Source organism: Tinamus guttatus, unplaced genomic scaffold (genome assembly GCF_059628265.1).
Source record: "Tinamus guttatus ecotype Peru unplaced genomic scaffold, ASM5962826v1 Tinamus_guttatus_pri_ptg001019l, whole genome shotgun sequence".
In the NCBI taxonomy this organism is placed as follows: domain Eukaryota; kingdom Metazoa; phylum Chordata; class Aves; order Tinamiformes; family Tinamidae; genus Tinamus; species Tinamus guttatus.
In genome coordinates, this window is record NW_028289553.1 from 96,019 (window position 1) to 114,153 (window position 18,135).

Genomic DNA, 18,135 nt, shown 5'->3' on the forward strand with positions numbered 1-18,135 from the left:
AACCACATAGTTTTTGATTTTTCAACTCTGGTATGTTCATCTCTTCTTGGATCCACATAGCAGGCAGTGTTGGACTTAATCCATCCCTGTAAAAGACTGGGTTTACAGTCAATAGACTTTTGAGTATTATAAGGTGTTTCTACATCTAACTGATTTTTTTTTTTTGGCCGTTTTTTCCCCTGATTTTTTTTTGGACAGAGCTGCTGCTCCTCAGCACAGCCATCTAAGACCACAAAAATAGTGGGGTTTCATCCCCAGGACTTGCTGCTTGCAAGCAAGCAGAGCAAAATTAGTCCATCAGTGATCCCAGCTGCAGACATTCCTCGTGTTTCCTGCCTGCACAATGATTCCTACTGAGTGGCTTTACTAGCTTTTATTTTTAACATCATCTTGTCTCATCTTGACAGAGATGGATGAACCATTTTCTGATTCTCAGTGTGTTTTTTATGAATCTCACAAGCAATTCTGTTCCATGACCATTTGAAACACTGTTTTTTAGTCATAAGGCAATTGTGGATGTGCTGCTCTGCTGAAAAGAAAAAAAAAACCAGTTTTCCTTAGAAATAAAGAAGAGGAAAGCACCCTCTCAGGAAATTACAGACCTCCCAAACTAGAAGAGAAAAGGAGTGTAGCATAACGTGGTTTCAGGTTTGTAAGGAGGTGGCGTTCCCGGCTTAGAGCTGCTGTATGCGCTGTTAAAAAGGGAAATCTGTTCTGCGGTGAATGCGGGTTTCACAGCGATGTATCATTACTGTCATTATCATTATTGTACAGTGAGACACGTGGGGAGGGTTCAGACCCACGGAGCCCCCGCGGTTCCCCCACGCACGCGACGGGTCGCTCCTCTCCCCGGACGTTTCGCCGCCCCCCGCGCGGCGCGGCCGGCCGGGGACGCTCCCGCAGGCGCCGCCGCGGTCCCGCGGCTGCCACGCGCGGCTCCGCCGCCCACGGTCACGGCCCCGCGCGGGCTGCGCGCGCGGGGGGCTCTGGTGGCGGCGGCCCCGCGCCCTCCCGCGGCCCGGCTGCGGCGGGAGCCGCGCGGCAGGGGCGGGCCGGGCCGGGCCGGGCCTTCCCCGCAGGACGCCGCCTCCGGGAAGCAGCGCGGGCCGCTCGGCCGCCGGCGACGCGCGGTAGGAGCCCGCGGGGGGCGGCGGGGCCCGGGGCCGCGGCCGGTGCGTGCGGCGGGGCCGGTGCGTGCGGCGGGGCCGCGCTCGGGGACGTGGGGCTGCGGCCGGGGGCGATGGCGGCGCCGGTGGCGGGGCTGGGGGCGCGCCGTGCCTGCCCCTCGCTGCCGCCGCGCTGTGTGTGCGTGTGTGTGTGTGTGTGTATGTATATATATATATATATGTATGTATGTATTTGTGTGTGCGTGTATAGTGTATAAATACGTGAGCGTGTATGTGTATGTATGTATGTGTAGTGTATAAATACATGTGTGTATACGTGGGTGTATGTATAGCATATAAATACGTGTGTATATATGTATTTCTATGTGTGTGTATGTGTACGTGTGTGTGTATAAATATGTGTGTATTTATATATTTTTATGCGTGTGTGTGTATACACAAATGTGTGTGTGTGTATACATGTGCGTGTATCTATATACATATATGTGTTCAAGTATATGTTGGTGTGCACGCACGCACACGCATACATATATGTATGTAATTTATTTCTTTCTTTACTTTCCTCGGGGGGGGGGGTTGGTTTCTGCCAGTAAGACACACAGAGTGGCACTGGGGTGTAGACACTGTAGCAATTCTGATTTTTTTTTCCCCACTGTGTATCTAACCCCCCGCTCACTCCTTTTCCTAAACTTTTTATTTATTTTTTAATATTATATATGTTTGATATTATACATTCATTTTTTAATATTATACATTTTTTTTTACTATTATACTCTTAATTGTGATGCAAACAAGACAATTGATATAGTATGAAGGAAATACCTAAAATGAACCCTTTTCTTAAGGATAACTCGCTGCACATTGAGACTCTTCTCACGTATATTTATTTTTGTTTGTTTGTTTAGTTTAGTTTAGTTTTCACACGCAACTTCTTTTTCCAGGCAGTAGAAGTGTTGCTTAGAAGTATGGCTAGAGAGCATGTTCCAGGATTCTTATTTGTGGGTAATTTAGAAGAGGTTTTTGTCAAGCTGCCCTTGATTGTACAGTTTCTTTAACGAGAAGCACTCCTACCTCCAGTACCTCTGAGTACTTAACTCAGGTTTCTTAGATATAATCTTCTGGGTTTTAGTGTGTTTACATTTAATACAATATGAAAATTATTGTTTACATTCTTTAGAATTCATTAAGTGAAAACTAGCATATAGTGGGTGATCAGCGAGTTTTGCTCATTAGCTTTTTGTTAAGCAGACAGCTGAGAGAGGGAGGATGAGCTGATCAGTCTGGAAAATAACTAGTGCAGTAAAGTAACAACCCCTCTCTCCCTCCACTTTTTCACTCGTTTCGTTCTATTGTGGTTTGTACTTATGTCTTAAGATGCATTAGAATACGAAGACTTAAGTCTGGAACTGGAAAGTATCAAAGGATTATTTTTTTCTTTTTTTTTCCTGAGAATGATGAAAATGCAGTTGCTGAACCTGTTGGGCTGTAAATGCTGCTCCTTATTTTCCTGCTGCCTGTAAAAGAAGTAACTTGATACTTTAAACAAATAGGGACTCACTGGCATCCTGCAGCATCTGTGTTTAAACTTCCTTGGAAAGGTCGTCAGGGTGAGACAAACCCCATGCACAGAGTCCGGATCTTTGGGAAGTGGCTGGTGCTGGGTGTTTTGGGAAGCGTTTTATCCTGCAGCTTGCTGCTTGGGGATTCCCCTGGCAGGATGGCTAGGAGGAGAGAGCCAGTGGGCCTTAAACTAGAGAGAGAGAGAAAGAAAGAAACAAACACCCCACGTATATTCAACTTCTTTGACTTGTAAATTCCAGGGAAAAAAGTAACAAAACAACTACTAAAAGAAATCCCACAAACACTCTTGCTCTAGGAAGAGAGAGCAAGTCTGAGTGCCACATTTTATAGCAGTGTATTAGACATAATTTCTGATCCCTCTGGTAGTCCGCATACCCTAGAAATGATGAATATTGTTACTGGCTGTAAGTAGGTTGCGGCAGCGTGCTTACGAGTGCTGATTCTTGTCATTAGCACGTAGCCCCCAAGGAAAATGAGCAATTGCATTCGCTTTTCAGACACGCTGCCTTTTTTGTTAACTGTATGTGAAAATAAAATTAAAATTTTATGTCTTGACTTGTCACCTCAGAGGGCATGCACAAAGATTTGCTATCTGATTTTTAAAAAAAGTGTTTTTTTTTTTTTTTAATCTGCTACTCTTAGGCTTATCTGGTCATGTGTAGGTATAGCTTGCAGGTGTGGGCACGCCTCTGAAATCACAGCAACTCGTCTTGATGGACGAGAGCGCCTGATCAAGAAATCTTCTTCTTATTATAATTTTTTAATCTGATCTCGTTTCATCTAGTAATCCATTACATGAGTTTTCCCAAACTAGATAATCCGTTTCATCCATCTCAAGAAATTGAGATGTCGATTCTGCGAGTGTCTCCAGTGTTTTCTCTAGAATACCGGTCGGGTCTTCGGTTTTCCCGAGTTCCTGGTCTGTTTGGATGTCCTCCTGCTCAGCGAGTCCTCGATGTGCCCAGCTGCACCCTGCGCCCAGGCTCAGCTTTGCCTGGAGACCTTGAAACAACAAAGTCTTGCTTTGTCTTGGCCTGCAAAGCCTTAGACCTGAGTCGGTGCCTTCGCTAATCTCCGCCGTGGCGGGAGACTCCTGCATGGGACGGCTGGTGCCCAGGAGAGGCTGTGAGACGGGGCTGCCGCTGCGACGTAGCTCGTGAAGACTGCACAGCCCGAGACTGAAAACTGCTGTTCAGAAACGAGGCACTTAATGTGCTACCGCATGCATACACGTGTTCGCTTTTCACATCTGTGGTCAACATTCATGAAGTGTGGATTCCTTCATGCTCAGTAAAATCACTTTCTTATCCATAAAATAAGAAACATTTTTTTTTTTTGCAACTTAAATAACTGTGCCAAACCGGATATTTCCTAGAAAACTGGACTATGAGTATGTATTTGTTAAGCTAATGTTTGCATTTGTTAAGCTTGCGTTTACAACAGCGTGTGTGTCTGTGGGCATTTGTCTGTGACAGGAAATAAGACGGAATTTTCTTTTGTTTGATTTTTGCAAGTGAGGAAGGAGATACCAGTATTGTTGTTGCAGTACTCTTTTGGGTCTGCACAATTTGAATCGGATTGGAGATCTTTTTGTATTTCACTTCCATATTCTTTTCTCTTTCCTCCTCCTTTTTTCTTTTCCATTAAGTATAAAAACATATTTTTAATTGACATAAATTGTTTAAGGACAAACAGCACTGGATTTTGTAGAGGCGAAAGTGTATTGAAGTCGAACATGCTTTAGTGAGGTCAATGCTTGCTTATTTATAACTGGAAGCACCAGAAGAGTCACTTAGGCTACTCGGTTCATGCACTGGAAAGGTTTTTAGAGTGTTTCTTAAGCTCTGTTTTGAACCTGTGCTTCAAGGCCCATGGTGAATTATTCATTCTTGTTTTACTCAGTATTGTTGGTCTCTCTCTGAGCCTTTAGGTAGTCTGATATATTGGTCTGGTAGGTAGATCAATGCAAATTATTATTGCTAAGGAAACAAGTTACTTTTTATCTACTTTTAACTGCCAGGAGGAAAAATATTGATTGTTTCATTCAAACAGCACTTGGAGCAACGCAAGCCATCTTTCGGTATTATATTTAGTAATTTTATAGTGTTTTCAAGAGTACTATCTAGTGTTTTTACAGGGAAGAATGGCTTTTTTGAGGAAAAAAAAAGATTATACTGGGACGTCTCATGAAGTGTAGCATTCGCCTCTGGTAAGCAGGAGGAGGAGGGTTATCCCGGGGGATCCGTGCCGGAGGATGCGAGCGCTCCGCGCGCGGGGCCTGCAGGCCGCCCTGCCGCTTCCGCGGCAGCTGCAGCTCCGGGGCAGAGGCCGCGCGTTGTCGGCCGCGTCTCCCCTCCTGGCCCGGGATGCGCCCCATGCCCATGCGCAGACACGCGCACGTGGCCGTTCCGGGCGGCGCGAGGTGGCTGTGAAAGGCTGGGCAGCCCGCGCGGCGGCTGCGGCACCCCGAGCGCGGCGAGGGCCCGTCTCGGCGGCGCGGGTGTGCGCGGTGGAGGTCACCGCTGAGGACAGGGCGGTGGAAGGACCAGCGCCGTCTGCTCCCCCTGCCACGTGGGTTCCTGTGAACCTGCGGAGAGTTGCCACCGTCATCCATTTTTAAATGCAGTGCAAGCTGTGAGTTGCATCCGTAGGGAAAAAGAAACCGGTTTATTCAGGAGCGTACACCTTGCGAGACTGTGTGATGTATCAGCAGTAAATCTACCTACTTCATATTGAGTTAGTGTCTTTCAGTGTGTTGGCATTTGCTGTCCATTTGATTTTCCGTGCTATTGTTTCTAGCTTTTGAATGCAGTAGAGCAAGAGGAAAAAAAGTTGATCTCAGCTTGTGAGAAAGCACTTTGTCTTACAAGCTGTGCTGAGGGTTCCAGCGGAGTTTGAGGATTTGTTGAGCTACATGCTAATGCATTCGTTAAAATCAAAGTTTCTCTTCCGACAGGGCAGGTACAGCCTGTTTCAGACAGAACTGCAATTGCGCATTGTCCCCACTTTTTTTTTTGTCAAAACGTACTTCTCTGTAGAAACAACCTAAGGCTCAAAAGCAGTACCTGTTGATTTGTCAGTGATTTGAGCAGGAAAAAAAAGTAGGAAAATTTCCAGTTGAAAGCAACATAATCAGTCTGATTACTTACTAGAACGAGGTAGCAAGGAGTTAATCTTATGTGCAGACCAGCATCGTCTAACTCGCTCGCTGGATAGAATACGTGGTAGGAGAATGGCTGATCTGTTCTGTTCTGGATTTTATTGTATTGACAGACGTGTGCGAGCTGGTGTGACGCTTTCACGTGTGCAGAAGCCAGGATTGCGGTGTGGCCCTTTCCCTGCCCCGTGGTGGCAGAGCCTTGGCGGGACGCACGACCCTTGAGCCGCTCTGGAGCCGCAGCAGGAGTTTGACCGTACACACGATGCAGTCGTGGGAAAGGATGTCGTGTAACGTGTGTATTTTGATTTGCAGGTTTCCACACTGTTGTTTTTTTTGAAATGATAGGGTTTGGGAACAGCCGCCGAGGGATGAAGTCTCCACCTCTGCTCGTAGCGGCGCTCCTGGCGTGTATCATCGTCCTGGGCTTCAACTACTGGATTGCCAGCTCTCGCAGCGTGGATTTGCAGGTAACAGTCCCACTGCTCTGCGTGAGCCGTCCCACTGCTTCTGTGTGGTTAGTAAGCGTGGTCTGCAACAGGAAGGCTGCCTACACCTGCATCTGGTGAAATGGAGCTTTGGTGGATTGTAGGAATGGTCACTGCTACCAGTGCTCTTCCTTACCAATGTAGAGAGAAGGAGCAATGACTATTTAGAAGGGGTGTGAGGGACCCAGAAGACTTGTGTGTATGGTGCTTCCGTGCGCTGTACCCTTCCTGCAAGGTGTTCAGCCGTTACATGTTGCTTCAGTTTGCAGTCAGTTTCAGTTGGCAGAGCTGGTAGATGCTATCCAATTTTTTTTTTCCCTCCACAATATATTGCAAGTCAGTCCTTCATTCTCAATCTGAAGGGGCCTCCGCCTTTTTGTCCATGTCCCTACATTTTTTTCCTCATATAACCCATTCTTGCACAGTATAGAGTAAGATCAACTTCTTTCAGTATGTTGGGCAAATAGGGATGCAAGGTAACTCCTCCATGCGTGCACTTCCCACCAAGTAGAGGGAAAGCAGATGATTCAGGGTGCCCAACAATCTGAACTGGTATTTCTTAGGAAACTTTCCCAAGGAAAGCAAACAACTTATGTGGAATAATCTATTGATTAAGCAAGACTGATGAGTGGTCCTCCCATTTTTTTTTTTTCCCCAATGGAGTAAATATTGCTTCTTCATAATTGAACTGGATTTTGGACCTCATTTGACAGCTGTAGAAAACAAACTCCTGTTAAATCTCAGAGCTGGCAGTATTCAAGCAGACTTTATGCCTTTGCACATGCAGTTGAGGTCTCAAGCTTCCCTCGGTTGGAGGGGTTTATCATCATTCTGAGACTTTGCTCAGCTCCTGTTTTTCTTTCAGTCCCTGTCCTCAGGATAGTGGCTCCCAGCTGTTAGTAGCTGTGTTGAGACACTGAAGCTTTTCTGTGCCAGTGTGTTGCAGCTGATACTGGGGGAAAAATCGTTAGTGTGCCAGATTGTATTCTTGCTCTCAGTAACCCCAGTGCATAATGTCTTGTTCACAGTTATTGATTAATGGTATTACGTTGTACTGTTTCCCCAAAGCAAGCTTGAAAATCCGTTCACTTTTGTGTAAATCAGGCACTCTGAGTAACGCACAGCCCAAGGTGCAAGTGGAGCTTCTGAAGCCCTGCTAATGCGCTCATTTGTTGGCAGGACTTTGGTACTATAATGACTAAAACGGAGTTAAGTGTTCTTGCAGCTCAACTGCCAACATTTTCCTCTCCCTGCTCCCTCCCCTCTCAGTGGAAGTGCTGTGGAGTAGACAGGCAGTAATATGCCACGTAGTATGGTGTAGCAAGAGTTGATCCATTTTAACTGAGTCTTGGCAGATGCCACAGGTTTTTATCATATCTGTTCTTTCATCTATCAGGAGCTTCGTGCTCTACCGGGGTCAGTTCTGCTGATTTTCTTTTTTTCCTGGTCATCTTTTTTTCTAATAATTTGAGGTTAAGAGAAAGACTTTGATGGCTCTTTGGGAACAAGGAAGAGAACAATGTCCTGCAAAAATTAAATTGATGTGTCAAAAGAAAAATAGGAAAAGCCTTAACCACATCTATCTGGATGCCTTTACATTATGTGTGTCTGTATTTGTGTATTCATCTCCGAGACAGTGTTGAAGTTTTCTTTTGCTTGACATTGCTTTTTGGACCATCAAGAGGAGGGAGACTTTCTCACGTGAAATGCGTGCTTTGGAAATGCATCTCACTGTAGCAGGCATGTGCAGTTACTTGTGTGCATAAAAGTTGGACAGAGTTGTCCTTTCTTAGCTGCTTCGCATGTCTTGCAGAAAAACTTACTGATTTATTGAGAGATGAATTTTCTCTCTCAGTTAGTTTAGGAAGTGCACTGGGAGTGCAGCGATATCAGAATTGCTTGCATGAGATGCAGACATCTTTTGATTTTGTACTGTTTTGGGGGGAAACAGAATTTTTCATTTTTATATACATACATATATGTAAAAGCTGAACTATTTTAGATTTCTTTGCATTTCTGCTAAAATCTTTAACTGAAATTTTGGTGGTCTGTGCCTTATATAAACTATTGACTGTTTGGGATGTGTGAGCGACTGGCAGATACAAGTACCTGAGGAAATATTTTGATGATATTAGTATTCTTAGTTCCATTTTTTTCCCCAAAATGAGACAGTCCCAAAGTGCATTGGAGAAGAGATCAGGAAGAAGGAAGATGGATTCCCTAATTACTTGTTTCAGTTCTCCCCATGGAATTTGAATATGTTTTCCTTTTAATCGGTCACTTGAGAGCATTTCTACTTGTTTCTTGCTAACAGAATCGGGTCATGGAACTGGAAGTCAGAGTGCGCAGGGCAGCAGCAGAAAGAGGAGCAGTTGAGCTGAAGAAGAATGAATTCCAAGGAGAGCTGGAGAAGCAGCGAGACCAGATTGATAAAATCCAGTCCTTACACAGCTTTCAGATGGAAAATGCCAACAAACTACATCAGGAAGAGAAGGTAGGATTCCACTTACCCTGAGAATCCAGCTTACCACTGCACTCTCTGCAGTGAAATAAGGGTGCTTAAGTCTTCCAACAAGTGGGTTTGCAGTGGATTTTTTCTTTTTATTGTTATGAAATGTATAATACATGTATTATTGCATAATAAATAAATAAATAAATAAATAAATTGCATAATATTTAGCAACTGAATGCATACTGTAGATCTCCAAATGGTAAAAGACTTGTTTAGTGGTCTGCCATGGAGGAAAAATTAACTGAAAATGAGGGATGAGCGAAAGAAATGAAAGCGTACAGAACAAGCCCAAATGTAGATTTTTTTTTAATGATTTCACTTCATAAGCTTTTAAATGTGCAGTATTAGGGACAGCACTACCTGTATTCCTGCTGTAAATCATGAATACAAGTATCTTGGATTTGCCTCTGGATTTCTTTCCTGTAAGCTAATGGTTTAAAATTTATGGAAAAGAAGAAGCTGTGCCAACAGGTGTATCTGTTGGAATAAAAGATCATCTGTTTCTAAATATATTGAAACTGTGTGGCATTCTGCTCCCCAAACCCTCCAAACCTAATAGTGTTTGGAGACATCCAAGTGAGTGGTAAGAGGTTTACCATTAGTTGATGGATTGCGCCTCAAAATGAGTAGTGTACAATGTATCTTCTGTGTTAGAACATTTGTAAATGAGTTGTAGATGACTTAAAACTCTTGTAAATGAAACATCACCAAATGAATATTTAGAAATTTTGAAGAAGGAAAAGCTCAATAAAAATCAAAGTGGAAGTGTTTGACTTACTTAAAGGTGCATTAGCAGAATATATCTGTATTCTATTTTAAAATCATTTTTTTCTGAGCTCTTCAAAGAAGTAGTAAAGCAATTCTTTTCACTTATTTTGTGACAGATACCTTTCTTTGATAATTTCCCCTCTCCTCTTTGAATTCAGTCTCTGGTTATGCTTTATAAAAAACAAGGTATATTTTATTTGCTTGTTCAGTTATTTTTATATTAAGAAGACACCTCTAGATATTCAGACAGGGTTCTGCAGAGTAGTCAGGATTGTCCCTTCAACCTTCTGCCTAGTTGCGAAGTGCTGTGGGATTTGTTTACCATTCTTTGTGAAAGTGTCCATGTTTCTCTCCTGGAGTTTAGCTTGTGACTCCCTAGTCCTTTGAGAAATTTTTGCTTTGTTCTGGCAAAACAAAAGAAAAACAATGTGAAATTGAATATTTCTGAATATTTGTTTGATTGACTTTGTAATTTCCTTTTTTAAGGGGAGAAGGGAAATGCATTTTATGACTTTCCTCTACTATACTTCCTTCTCTGCTGTAGAAAGGTATTATGTAGCACCTGAGTGTAGGTGAGAGGTGATAGTGCAGGTTAGCAGGGTGGACAGATGCCAGGCGCTCGTCACAAGGCCTGGCCCAAGAGCTGGCAGGAATTGCGTGGCGGGAATGGAGTGTCGGCCAAGTGCGGTGCGTAGCTTTCTTCTTCAGACTGCTGTGGTATCAGTCAGGTGACGGGTGGCTTGCGCCAGTGGTGTGTCTGGGTTTTGTTGTTTGTCTTGTTTGGTTTTTTGAAGTGTTGGGCTTTTTATGTTCTATTTTTTGAGGACTTATTGGAACTGTCATGCTGTAGGCCTGGCGCTAGGAAAGCGTGATAAGCTGGGGAGAGTCAGAACAGCTTCTGTAAAAGGAAATCCTGTCCTTGAGGTCTGAGGGAGTTTCCCTTTGGAAGAGCCAGTGACGAGGATAAGGGAAACTAATGAGCATACCCACGCTTGGAGTGGTAAAAGGCCTCTCACAAAAGGTTCTTGTGGAAATTACGTAACCGTGTAACAAGAGCCGGTGTTATCACAGGGAAAAATAAGCAAGCAAAAGTTACAGAACGACTTAGAAATAAAATAGGGTAGGTTTTGTCCTGTGGAGAGGATGCCAGTGGAGTTTTGGAGGGATGGAAACGGCACATGGAGAGGACAAGAAAGATAACCAAAGCAACAGAGTAGCTCTGTGCAGGAATCTGCTCCATGGGTGCCTGCTCTTGGCCTGGACAAGGAGCACCGGAGGGAGAGCAGTGGAGAGATGCCCACGGTGCTGAGTGGTGCAGGGAGGGGAGGACGCGGGAAGAGCAGGAGAGAGGAAGGGTGGATGGTGCTCGAGGAGACAAGGAGCAGCAGTTCTCCACTTGCTATCAGTCATCCAATGAAGGACATCAGCAAGCAGTAGTTCAAACAAACACAAGAAACGCTTTGTCTGCCCTCTTGCTAAAATGCAGGCGTTTGGTATAAGCTATGAAGTTTGCCATGGGAACCCCAGAGGCTGACACTGTAGGAAACACTTGAAGAGCAGTGATATAATGGGGTCTTCCCTGCTTCCTCTCTGCTCTTTCTGTGGTTGGAAAGGAGCACATCTGAGGAGGCTGCAGTAGCAGAATGAATGTGTGTGTATGTCTGTGCTTCATGGCAATTAAAGTTCACTCTTTTGGCCAAAGGTCGAAAAAAAAACCCATGCGGGTGTTTGTTTTCCAACTTTGCAATTCGAGAGTAGGGGAAGTTGGTTTTGTAGGGCCTGTGTATTTTAAAAGACCTTGTCAAAAGATATCGTTGACCAAGCCGGCCTAGATTTATCCTCTCTAAAATCAGGTCGCCCCTGACTTGGACAGTGGGTGGCAGAAGCTTAGTTTTATTAACCAAGGACTTTTATATGAGTAAGCTCTGTATGGATAGTGGTTATTTGAAACTGGATGCAGAAAATATGAAAAAAAAAGTCTGTGAGCCTTTTTGTTTGTTTGTGTTTGTGTGTGTCAGTGTATGTACCTATCTATGAGTGTATATATATACACATACATATTCGTTGATATTTTGCTGCATAGATTCCAATGGAATCTCGAATTCCTGAGGGAAAAGTGCTGAAAATGGTGTTTTCTGGTTACAGGAAAATGAGTCCTTAAATAAAACTATTAATCCCCAAAGCGGAAATGATGGCAAATACTTATCTAGTCCAGGAGAGATGAATAAAAGTCCAAACCCTGAGTCTTTGGAGTGGATTTCCAAGTAACAAAACTATTTCAGGGTAAATAGATCTTTGAATGATAGAAGAAATTTTGTTTAATTGGTATTGTTATTGTTCGTAATGAACTAAAACAAAAGTATATTCCACTGACATGTAGGAGTAAATGGTTTGTCTCTGAAAAACTCTTCAGGGAGAAATACTGTTGATTGAGAAACCTGTAAGGAAAAAAACCTTCACAGTCTAGGGGATTTTGTACTAGAAGTAATTCTCAAGGAACATCCAAGAATTACAGTTCTTCACTGTTCACTGTATCTTATTTAACTCATCTGCTAACAAAATGCAGAATAATTATGCCACTATTTTCTTTTAATACTAAAGTAAGTAATACATTAATGAGATACAGGTTAAAGTCAATCTCAGTGGCAATGTGACAACCAGCCTGAATTAACATCTTCGTTTCTGGTGAAACTGTCTCTGTGCCACAGTAGGAGCAGGGGTGCGAGGGGTGGGGGAGAGATGGGGCCTGAAAGACCCCATGGGCTCTCCATTCGTTCAGGTGATGTAATCCTGGGAAATTGCTGTCTTAGTTATACCCTTAGATCTGGAAATGTATCAAGCATGCTGATCACCAGTCTGTTCTTAAAAATTCTGTTTGAGTTTTTGAAGATTAATGTAGCTTTAGCAAACTGCTTCTGGCAATCTGTAGCGAAAAATCCATAGCGAAGCAGGCTGAGCAGGTCAAGAGAGCTTGCATGAACTGTCTGTAACGACAGATAAGGAATCGGAAGCGCATGAGGGATGTTTCCAATCTTTGAACAATTTTCTAAAGGAGAAGCATATCCTCTCCGGTTGCTATTCATGACCCCTAGCTCCTGGGATGGGTCACATCACAGCCTGCACGGTAGCCTGTTTGAAGACTAACTGGAGAACAGTGCGTTCTTTTGCTGTTGGAACATGCTTTTGCGGTTTGTCATTTTCTTTGGCTTTAGGTCATTTTCCCCAGCCCGGGTCTGGTTTCACCGAGGAGGGCCTTTGTACGTGGTGTGCGAAATACGTCACTGTTGCTTCTAGCAGTGTCTGCAGCTGCCCTCAGATTCCCCCTCAAAGGAGCAACTAGCAGAGTCAGCTCTGCTCGAAGGAAGCCACACTGGCTATGGGAGAGAGAAAATCTGTGGTGAAAAGGAGGAAAAGTGCTAGTGGGTGTTCTGCTTTTACTTGTAAACCGACCTCGAGCCTCCTGCTCAGTTCTGAAAAAGACTGGAAGAAGAAACAAGTCCATTTCTCCTACTCCCTACAACTGCCTTATTTGCCATAATGTGATGTTTCTAAATTATCAAGAGAAATCTCTGTTTGCTCAAAACCGATAGGGTAGAGGTATAGAAGACTACTTGTGTTTTTAAACTAAGTTTTATATACCTACCAGTGTTAAAAATGGCTAGTCTAGAGCTAGGTAAGCTGTAGGGTAAGCTAAGAGTGGAGACTGGAGTATGTGTAGTTTAACAGCTAACTATTGAAATATTACTACCTCTTTTAAGAGCTAAAGGAATTTACAAAATAAGAAAGCAGAAAGTATATTGTGAGCCCGCGGCTGGTTTATAGTCAGGATTTTTCTGCCACATGGTCGTTTTGCTCGCAGTGCCAGATGTTTGGTTTCCAGTTGAGCACAGTGGTGACAACCCGGTGGGCGCAGTGGCCGCGTCGCTCCCCGCGGCCCGCGCGGCGCCTCCGCTGCCTTCGCGGTGGCACCCGGCCGCTCCGCCGGCTCCCGGGCCGCTCTGCGCGGTGCCAGGAGCGGGGCTGGCGCCTGGGCAGCCTGGGCAGGGAGCAGGGAGCCGCCGGGACGGGACGGGACGGGACGGGCGCTCCTGCGGCAGGGACACGGAGCCCGCGCTGCCCTCCGCCGAGGGGGCCCTGGCAGACCCAGGCCAAGGTCTTTGCCATGGCCGGTACTTTGGAGCAGAGCCGTTCCTTTCATTTATTTATTTATTTTCCCCCTTATTGAGATGAACAGTGCATAATTTATAAGTGGAAATCAGTTCAGTGGAAAATAGAAGGATTAAAATAAACAGTCTGCTCCATTTTGTGTTTGAAATTTGCTTTTGACATCCTGTCCTTGAGCCTTTCATATAGAAAGCTAAATGAGTGTGCAGCACAGAGACCAACCTAAAAAAGAAATGTTTTCTTAGGGATTTTTTTTCTACCAAGTAGTATTTAGTTAACCGTTAATCTCATGTCACAGAATGAAAAAAGCTTTTGTGGCTAGTATGAATGGTTTCTTTCCTCTTGAAAATTATTTTAAAATGGTGAGGAGAGGAAAAAAGATGCAAAAGAATTGAAGATGCAGGTTGCCAGGAAAGTGGTGGGGGCAGGAGGTGTGTCTGCACATACGGAGAAAGGATAGGAATTTCCAGATGCGATTAAAAAGTGAGCAGCAGGTAACAAAAATGTGGCTTGAGCAGTGCTGCTGGCATGGCCATGAGGCAGAAAGAAGCAGCAGTATCATGCGCGATAGGACTGCTCATTTGGTGTGTGGGAGGGCTGTAGATCAGTTGCTCCAGTGGTGAAATAGGTGTCCCTCTTCCTCCTGTAAATTATAAGTGCTGTTTCTGCTGTTCTCTGCATGTGCAAATCTCCCCTGCGGCTCGCTTTGTTCCCGGGCAGCTTGTCCCGGGCGAACCATCACTTAGCTCTGTCCTTAGCAGTGAATTACGGGCACCTGCCTTTTTCTCTGGCAGCTGCTTTCGATGAACGCCATGTGGAAGCCACTTTTTTAGTTCTGAAATAAATGTTTACTTTTCTCAACTGCTTGGCCGTGTTATTCCCTCTTCTGTTGCAGTCTCTCACCGTGCACTTAGGGGCACCGCGTGCACTCGGAGTCAGGGAGCAGCTGCCTCAGTTTGCTGTGTTTATGGCAGTGGCAATGCTGCATTTACAGCCCGTGCTGAAGGAGCACAGCGGCGTGAGTTGCCTCTGAGGAATATGTTGTGGAGACTGCCACGTGTGCAATTAGCCAGACAAAATGCTTGTACGTAATTAAGAGCATGTGAGTTAAACATGTGCTTTGCGGACAGGCTTCCTGGTTGATAGTTCCGTGTTTTTTAACAATATCTTTAACGTTTTTGCTTCCAAGGCAGACTGCAGACTTATGCAGACATGCTGTGTGGCAAAGAAATAAGTATATCTCTAACAGTTCTCATTAAAACATCTGCTGTACAGCTAGAGCGAGATTTTTTTTGTCCTTGCTGATGACAGTATGGGTTTTGATCTGACTGCTGTTGCTGTCTGCAGCATTGACTCCAATCTGAGAGCGGTTTTTCCTCTCTGATAGTCAGGATGTGCTGGCAAATTTAGTAACCTGGTTCAATGTTATGGAGTTGTTTCCATTCTGTAAGAGATCACAGTGTGATAGGGTGATAGACTGACTTTCCAGATGCTGAATTCTCACTCCTGGGGACTTCAGGGCTTTTTTTTTTTGGCTGAATGAGATTTCAAATCTAGATTGGCTCTTGGATCTGAGTTTTGCCATGAATTTGCTGTCTGGTTCCTGTAGTTGGCTCTCTCCACAAACAAAAAATTGGGGAAAAGTAATAACTGCCTAGGTTAGAGCCATCGGGTGAAGATTAGTTGATGTTTGTGTAACAAGTGGAAGAATGGAAAGCTTTAAGTTATTAATATAGTCAGATAGGAAAACAGCAGTAGGAACACTGCCCTGTAAATTATTAAACACCATATTACTCTCCGGATAAAAAGCTGAGTAGCTTTTCATGATTCCTTCGTTGTCTTTTAGTCTCAAATTCAGGGTGGGTTGAGGGAGGTGGTGTGATGTAAAGAGCAAGGTTGGTTTTTTGTTTCTTTGTTTTTATTTGTTTTGTTTTTTCACATTTCAAGTGACATTTTTTTTCTGTTTTAGATATTCACAGTCGTTACTATCCTACAATGCAAAAATATTTAACAGCTGTTCATTTTGTTGTCAAAATGAATGGTCTCAGCACTCATGGATTTCAGAAATTATGTGAGGATGTAAAATTGCAGTGTCATCTGTAATGCTTGTTTTAGTGCAGTGATGTTTCTGGTAATGGCCAGGATCATCTAATCCCAATACAGGAAATCCTGGGGGTGATAAGCATGGTGGTACCTGGCTGCATCACTCAGGCACTAGCAAAACATAGCACCTACACCAAAATGATAACTTCCTTTCTCCAATAAACTAATGAAAACAAATCCAGAGAATATTTCCCCCTTTTTTATGAGGAGGGAGAGGGAGCGTTGTTAATGTCTGCTTAGCAGCTAAAACAAAAGCTTTTGCCCTTTATGTTTCACAGTTCACTGGCCAGTTGTGCCCAGGAATATTTTGTTTTACTGGATTGGAAATGGCTGCTGCTTCATCCAGACATGAATGACTTTCTGTTTCTGTGAATTGAGACTTTTTCAAGGATAAATAAAGGACAAATCCACTCTCCTCTGGGTTGATGTGCTTGTATTAACTTAATGATTTCATACTCATAATCAATTGGCACTAATTACTGTAGTCTCCATGAAAATTGGCACTAACTGGCAATGTTGCCTGGGCCTGACTGACCTGAGCAAACGGCATGAACGGGGGCATTTCATTATGTTAAATTGGTGTGGGCCTGTGTATGTACTGGCACTTGAGCAGAAACTTAGGGAAACTCAGGACCTGGTGTCTGACCTCAGTCCCCTGTAGAATATTGGGTTTCTTGTGAAAGGATGGCTAGGAAATTATAATTGCCATGGAGAGCAAGGAATGCATATAAAACTGGATCATCTCTGAAGGGCCAGTTATCTTTTTTTGTAGCCTCTGGAAGAATCTTCTGTGCTTTCTGAATACTACACGTAAATCTGAATTACCTTGGTGTTTCGCCCAGGGCAATTATTTTCCTTTAGAGCTGCTTTAGTCCCGAGAGTATTCCTGTGTCCTGGGGTATGTGCCTGTGCACATGTTCCCTGTTGTGGGAAAAGGGCAGTGCGGGGAAGAGGAGAGAACACGTTTATACATTGGCTGCCTCCGCTGCGCTCCCGGGAGTGAGAGGGAAGTGAGGGAGCGGCGAGGTGGTTCTTCAGCACTCACCAATCCAAGGAAGGGAGGGGATAATCGGGAAAAACGATGCAATGCCTAACATTGCTTCCAAAGAGCTCATTTGTGCTTGTTCTGTGACTAATGTCTCCATACCTCATCCTCCCACCTCAGAATTAAATGCATGGATTCCGTGGCAAGAGAGTGGCTGATGAATTGAGCTGCGCTATTCTGTGTTCTTCCTTAAGGCCTGTTTGGCAAATGCAGTAATAAATACAGGCTGTGTTTGTGAGCATGGGATTAAAACAGGACAGAGCAGCAAGTCATTCTAGCTGTGGGTGATTTCCTTACCTTTTAAGAGCAGTTACATATATATATATATATATATATGTGTGTGTTTTTTGGTTCCCTGTTAAGTCTGCATGTCTGGGTAACAATACTAGAATGAGAATTTGTTATTTGTAATAGTAAATCTTTACAGCAACTAATGCAATTCTTGTTGGCTTTAATCTAGCACTTTGTGAGGAAAAATCTTGTTACAAGTACTTCAGTCAGTATTTTTTATAACATTAATATTTTCCCCTTTGCAAATGAAACATTATTTTCTGTCCTGCTCCTCTTAGGCAACACTGATGAATAACATCACAGCAAATGAGCGATTGATCCAGACTCTGCAAGGTACGTCTTAATGCAGTTATGCATCACTTTTGTATTGGATGTTTAGACTTCTTTTTAAGATCTATGTTACGTGGAATTAATTTGTGTTAATTGACGTAGACCCTGTGTGTGCACAGTGTTGAGCTACCCCTGCTGGACTCCTGACCCTTGACTACTAATGATAGAAAATAAAATAAAATGAAAATTCATTTGTGTATTCTTAAGATATTTATTTTTCATTTACCTTTTGTAGTGTGCTTTTACATTCTTTCCTGATATGATTGGTTGTATGTTTTGGCACTAGGCAAATTTGCAAACATTTCTGAACAAGAAAACTTGGCCTAATTAATTTCTGTTCATGTTGGTACTTCAGAATTATTGCTAGCAATTTGTGCCTCCAAAGTCTGGGGGAACTGATTGGTAAATTCTATAAACTGGCTAATCTTCTGTTAATTCTTTTGCTGCCCTCACACAGAGCTTTCTGTCAGGAACAAGGAAATCCTCATGTTACAAGGAAATACATGATGGATGATGTTTCAAAACAACAACATCAGAAAAAACACTCTGTTTTGAGGAGCATAGAATAA

At 43.6% G+C, this 18,135-nt stretch overlaps 1 protein-coding gene across 2 annotated transcripts in view; it reads left to right on the plus strand.

Annotated features, from left to right (window-relative positions):
- Positions 1 to 691: 691 nt before the first annotated feature.
- GOLM1 (golgi membrane protein 1) overlaps positions 692 to 18,135 on the plus strand; it is a 32,636-nt gene continuing 15,192 nt past the window's right edge. The window contains exons 1-4 of one of the 2 annotated variants that reach the window (XM_088538341.1): positions 692 to 719; positions 6,214 to 6,335; positions 8,668 to 8,847; positions 17,515 to 17,569. In XM_088538341.1, the coding sequence (XP_088394467.1) occupies positions 6,237 to 6,335; positions 8,668 to 8,847; positions 17,515 to 17,569 (334 nt within the window). In that variant the 5' untranslated portion in view covers positions 692 to 719; positions 6,214 to 6,236. Of the gene's footprint in view, positions 720 to 6,192; positions 6,336 to 8,667; positions 8,848 to 17,514; positions 17,570 to 18,135 lie in introns of those variants that run through there. The other variant, XM_088538339.1, reaches the window with a different exon arrangement.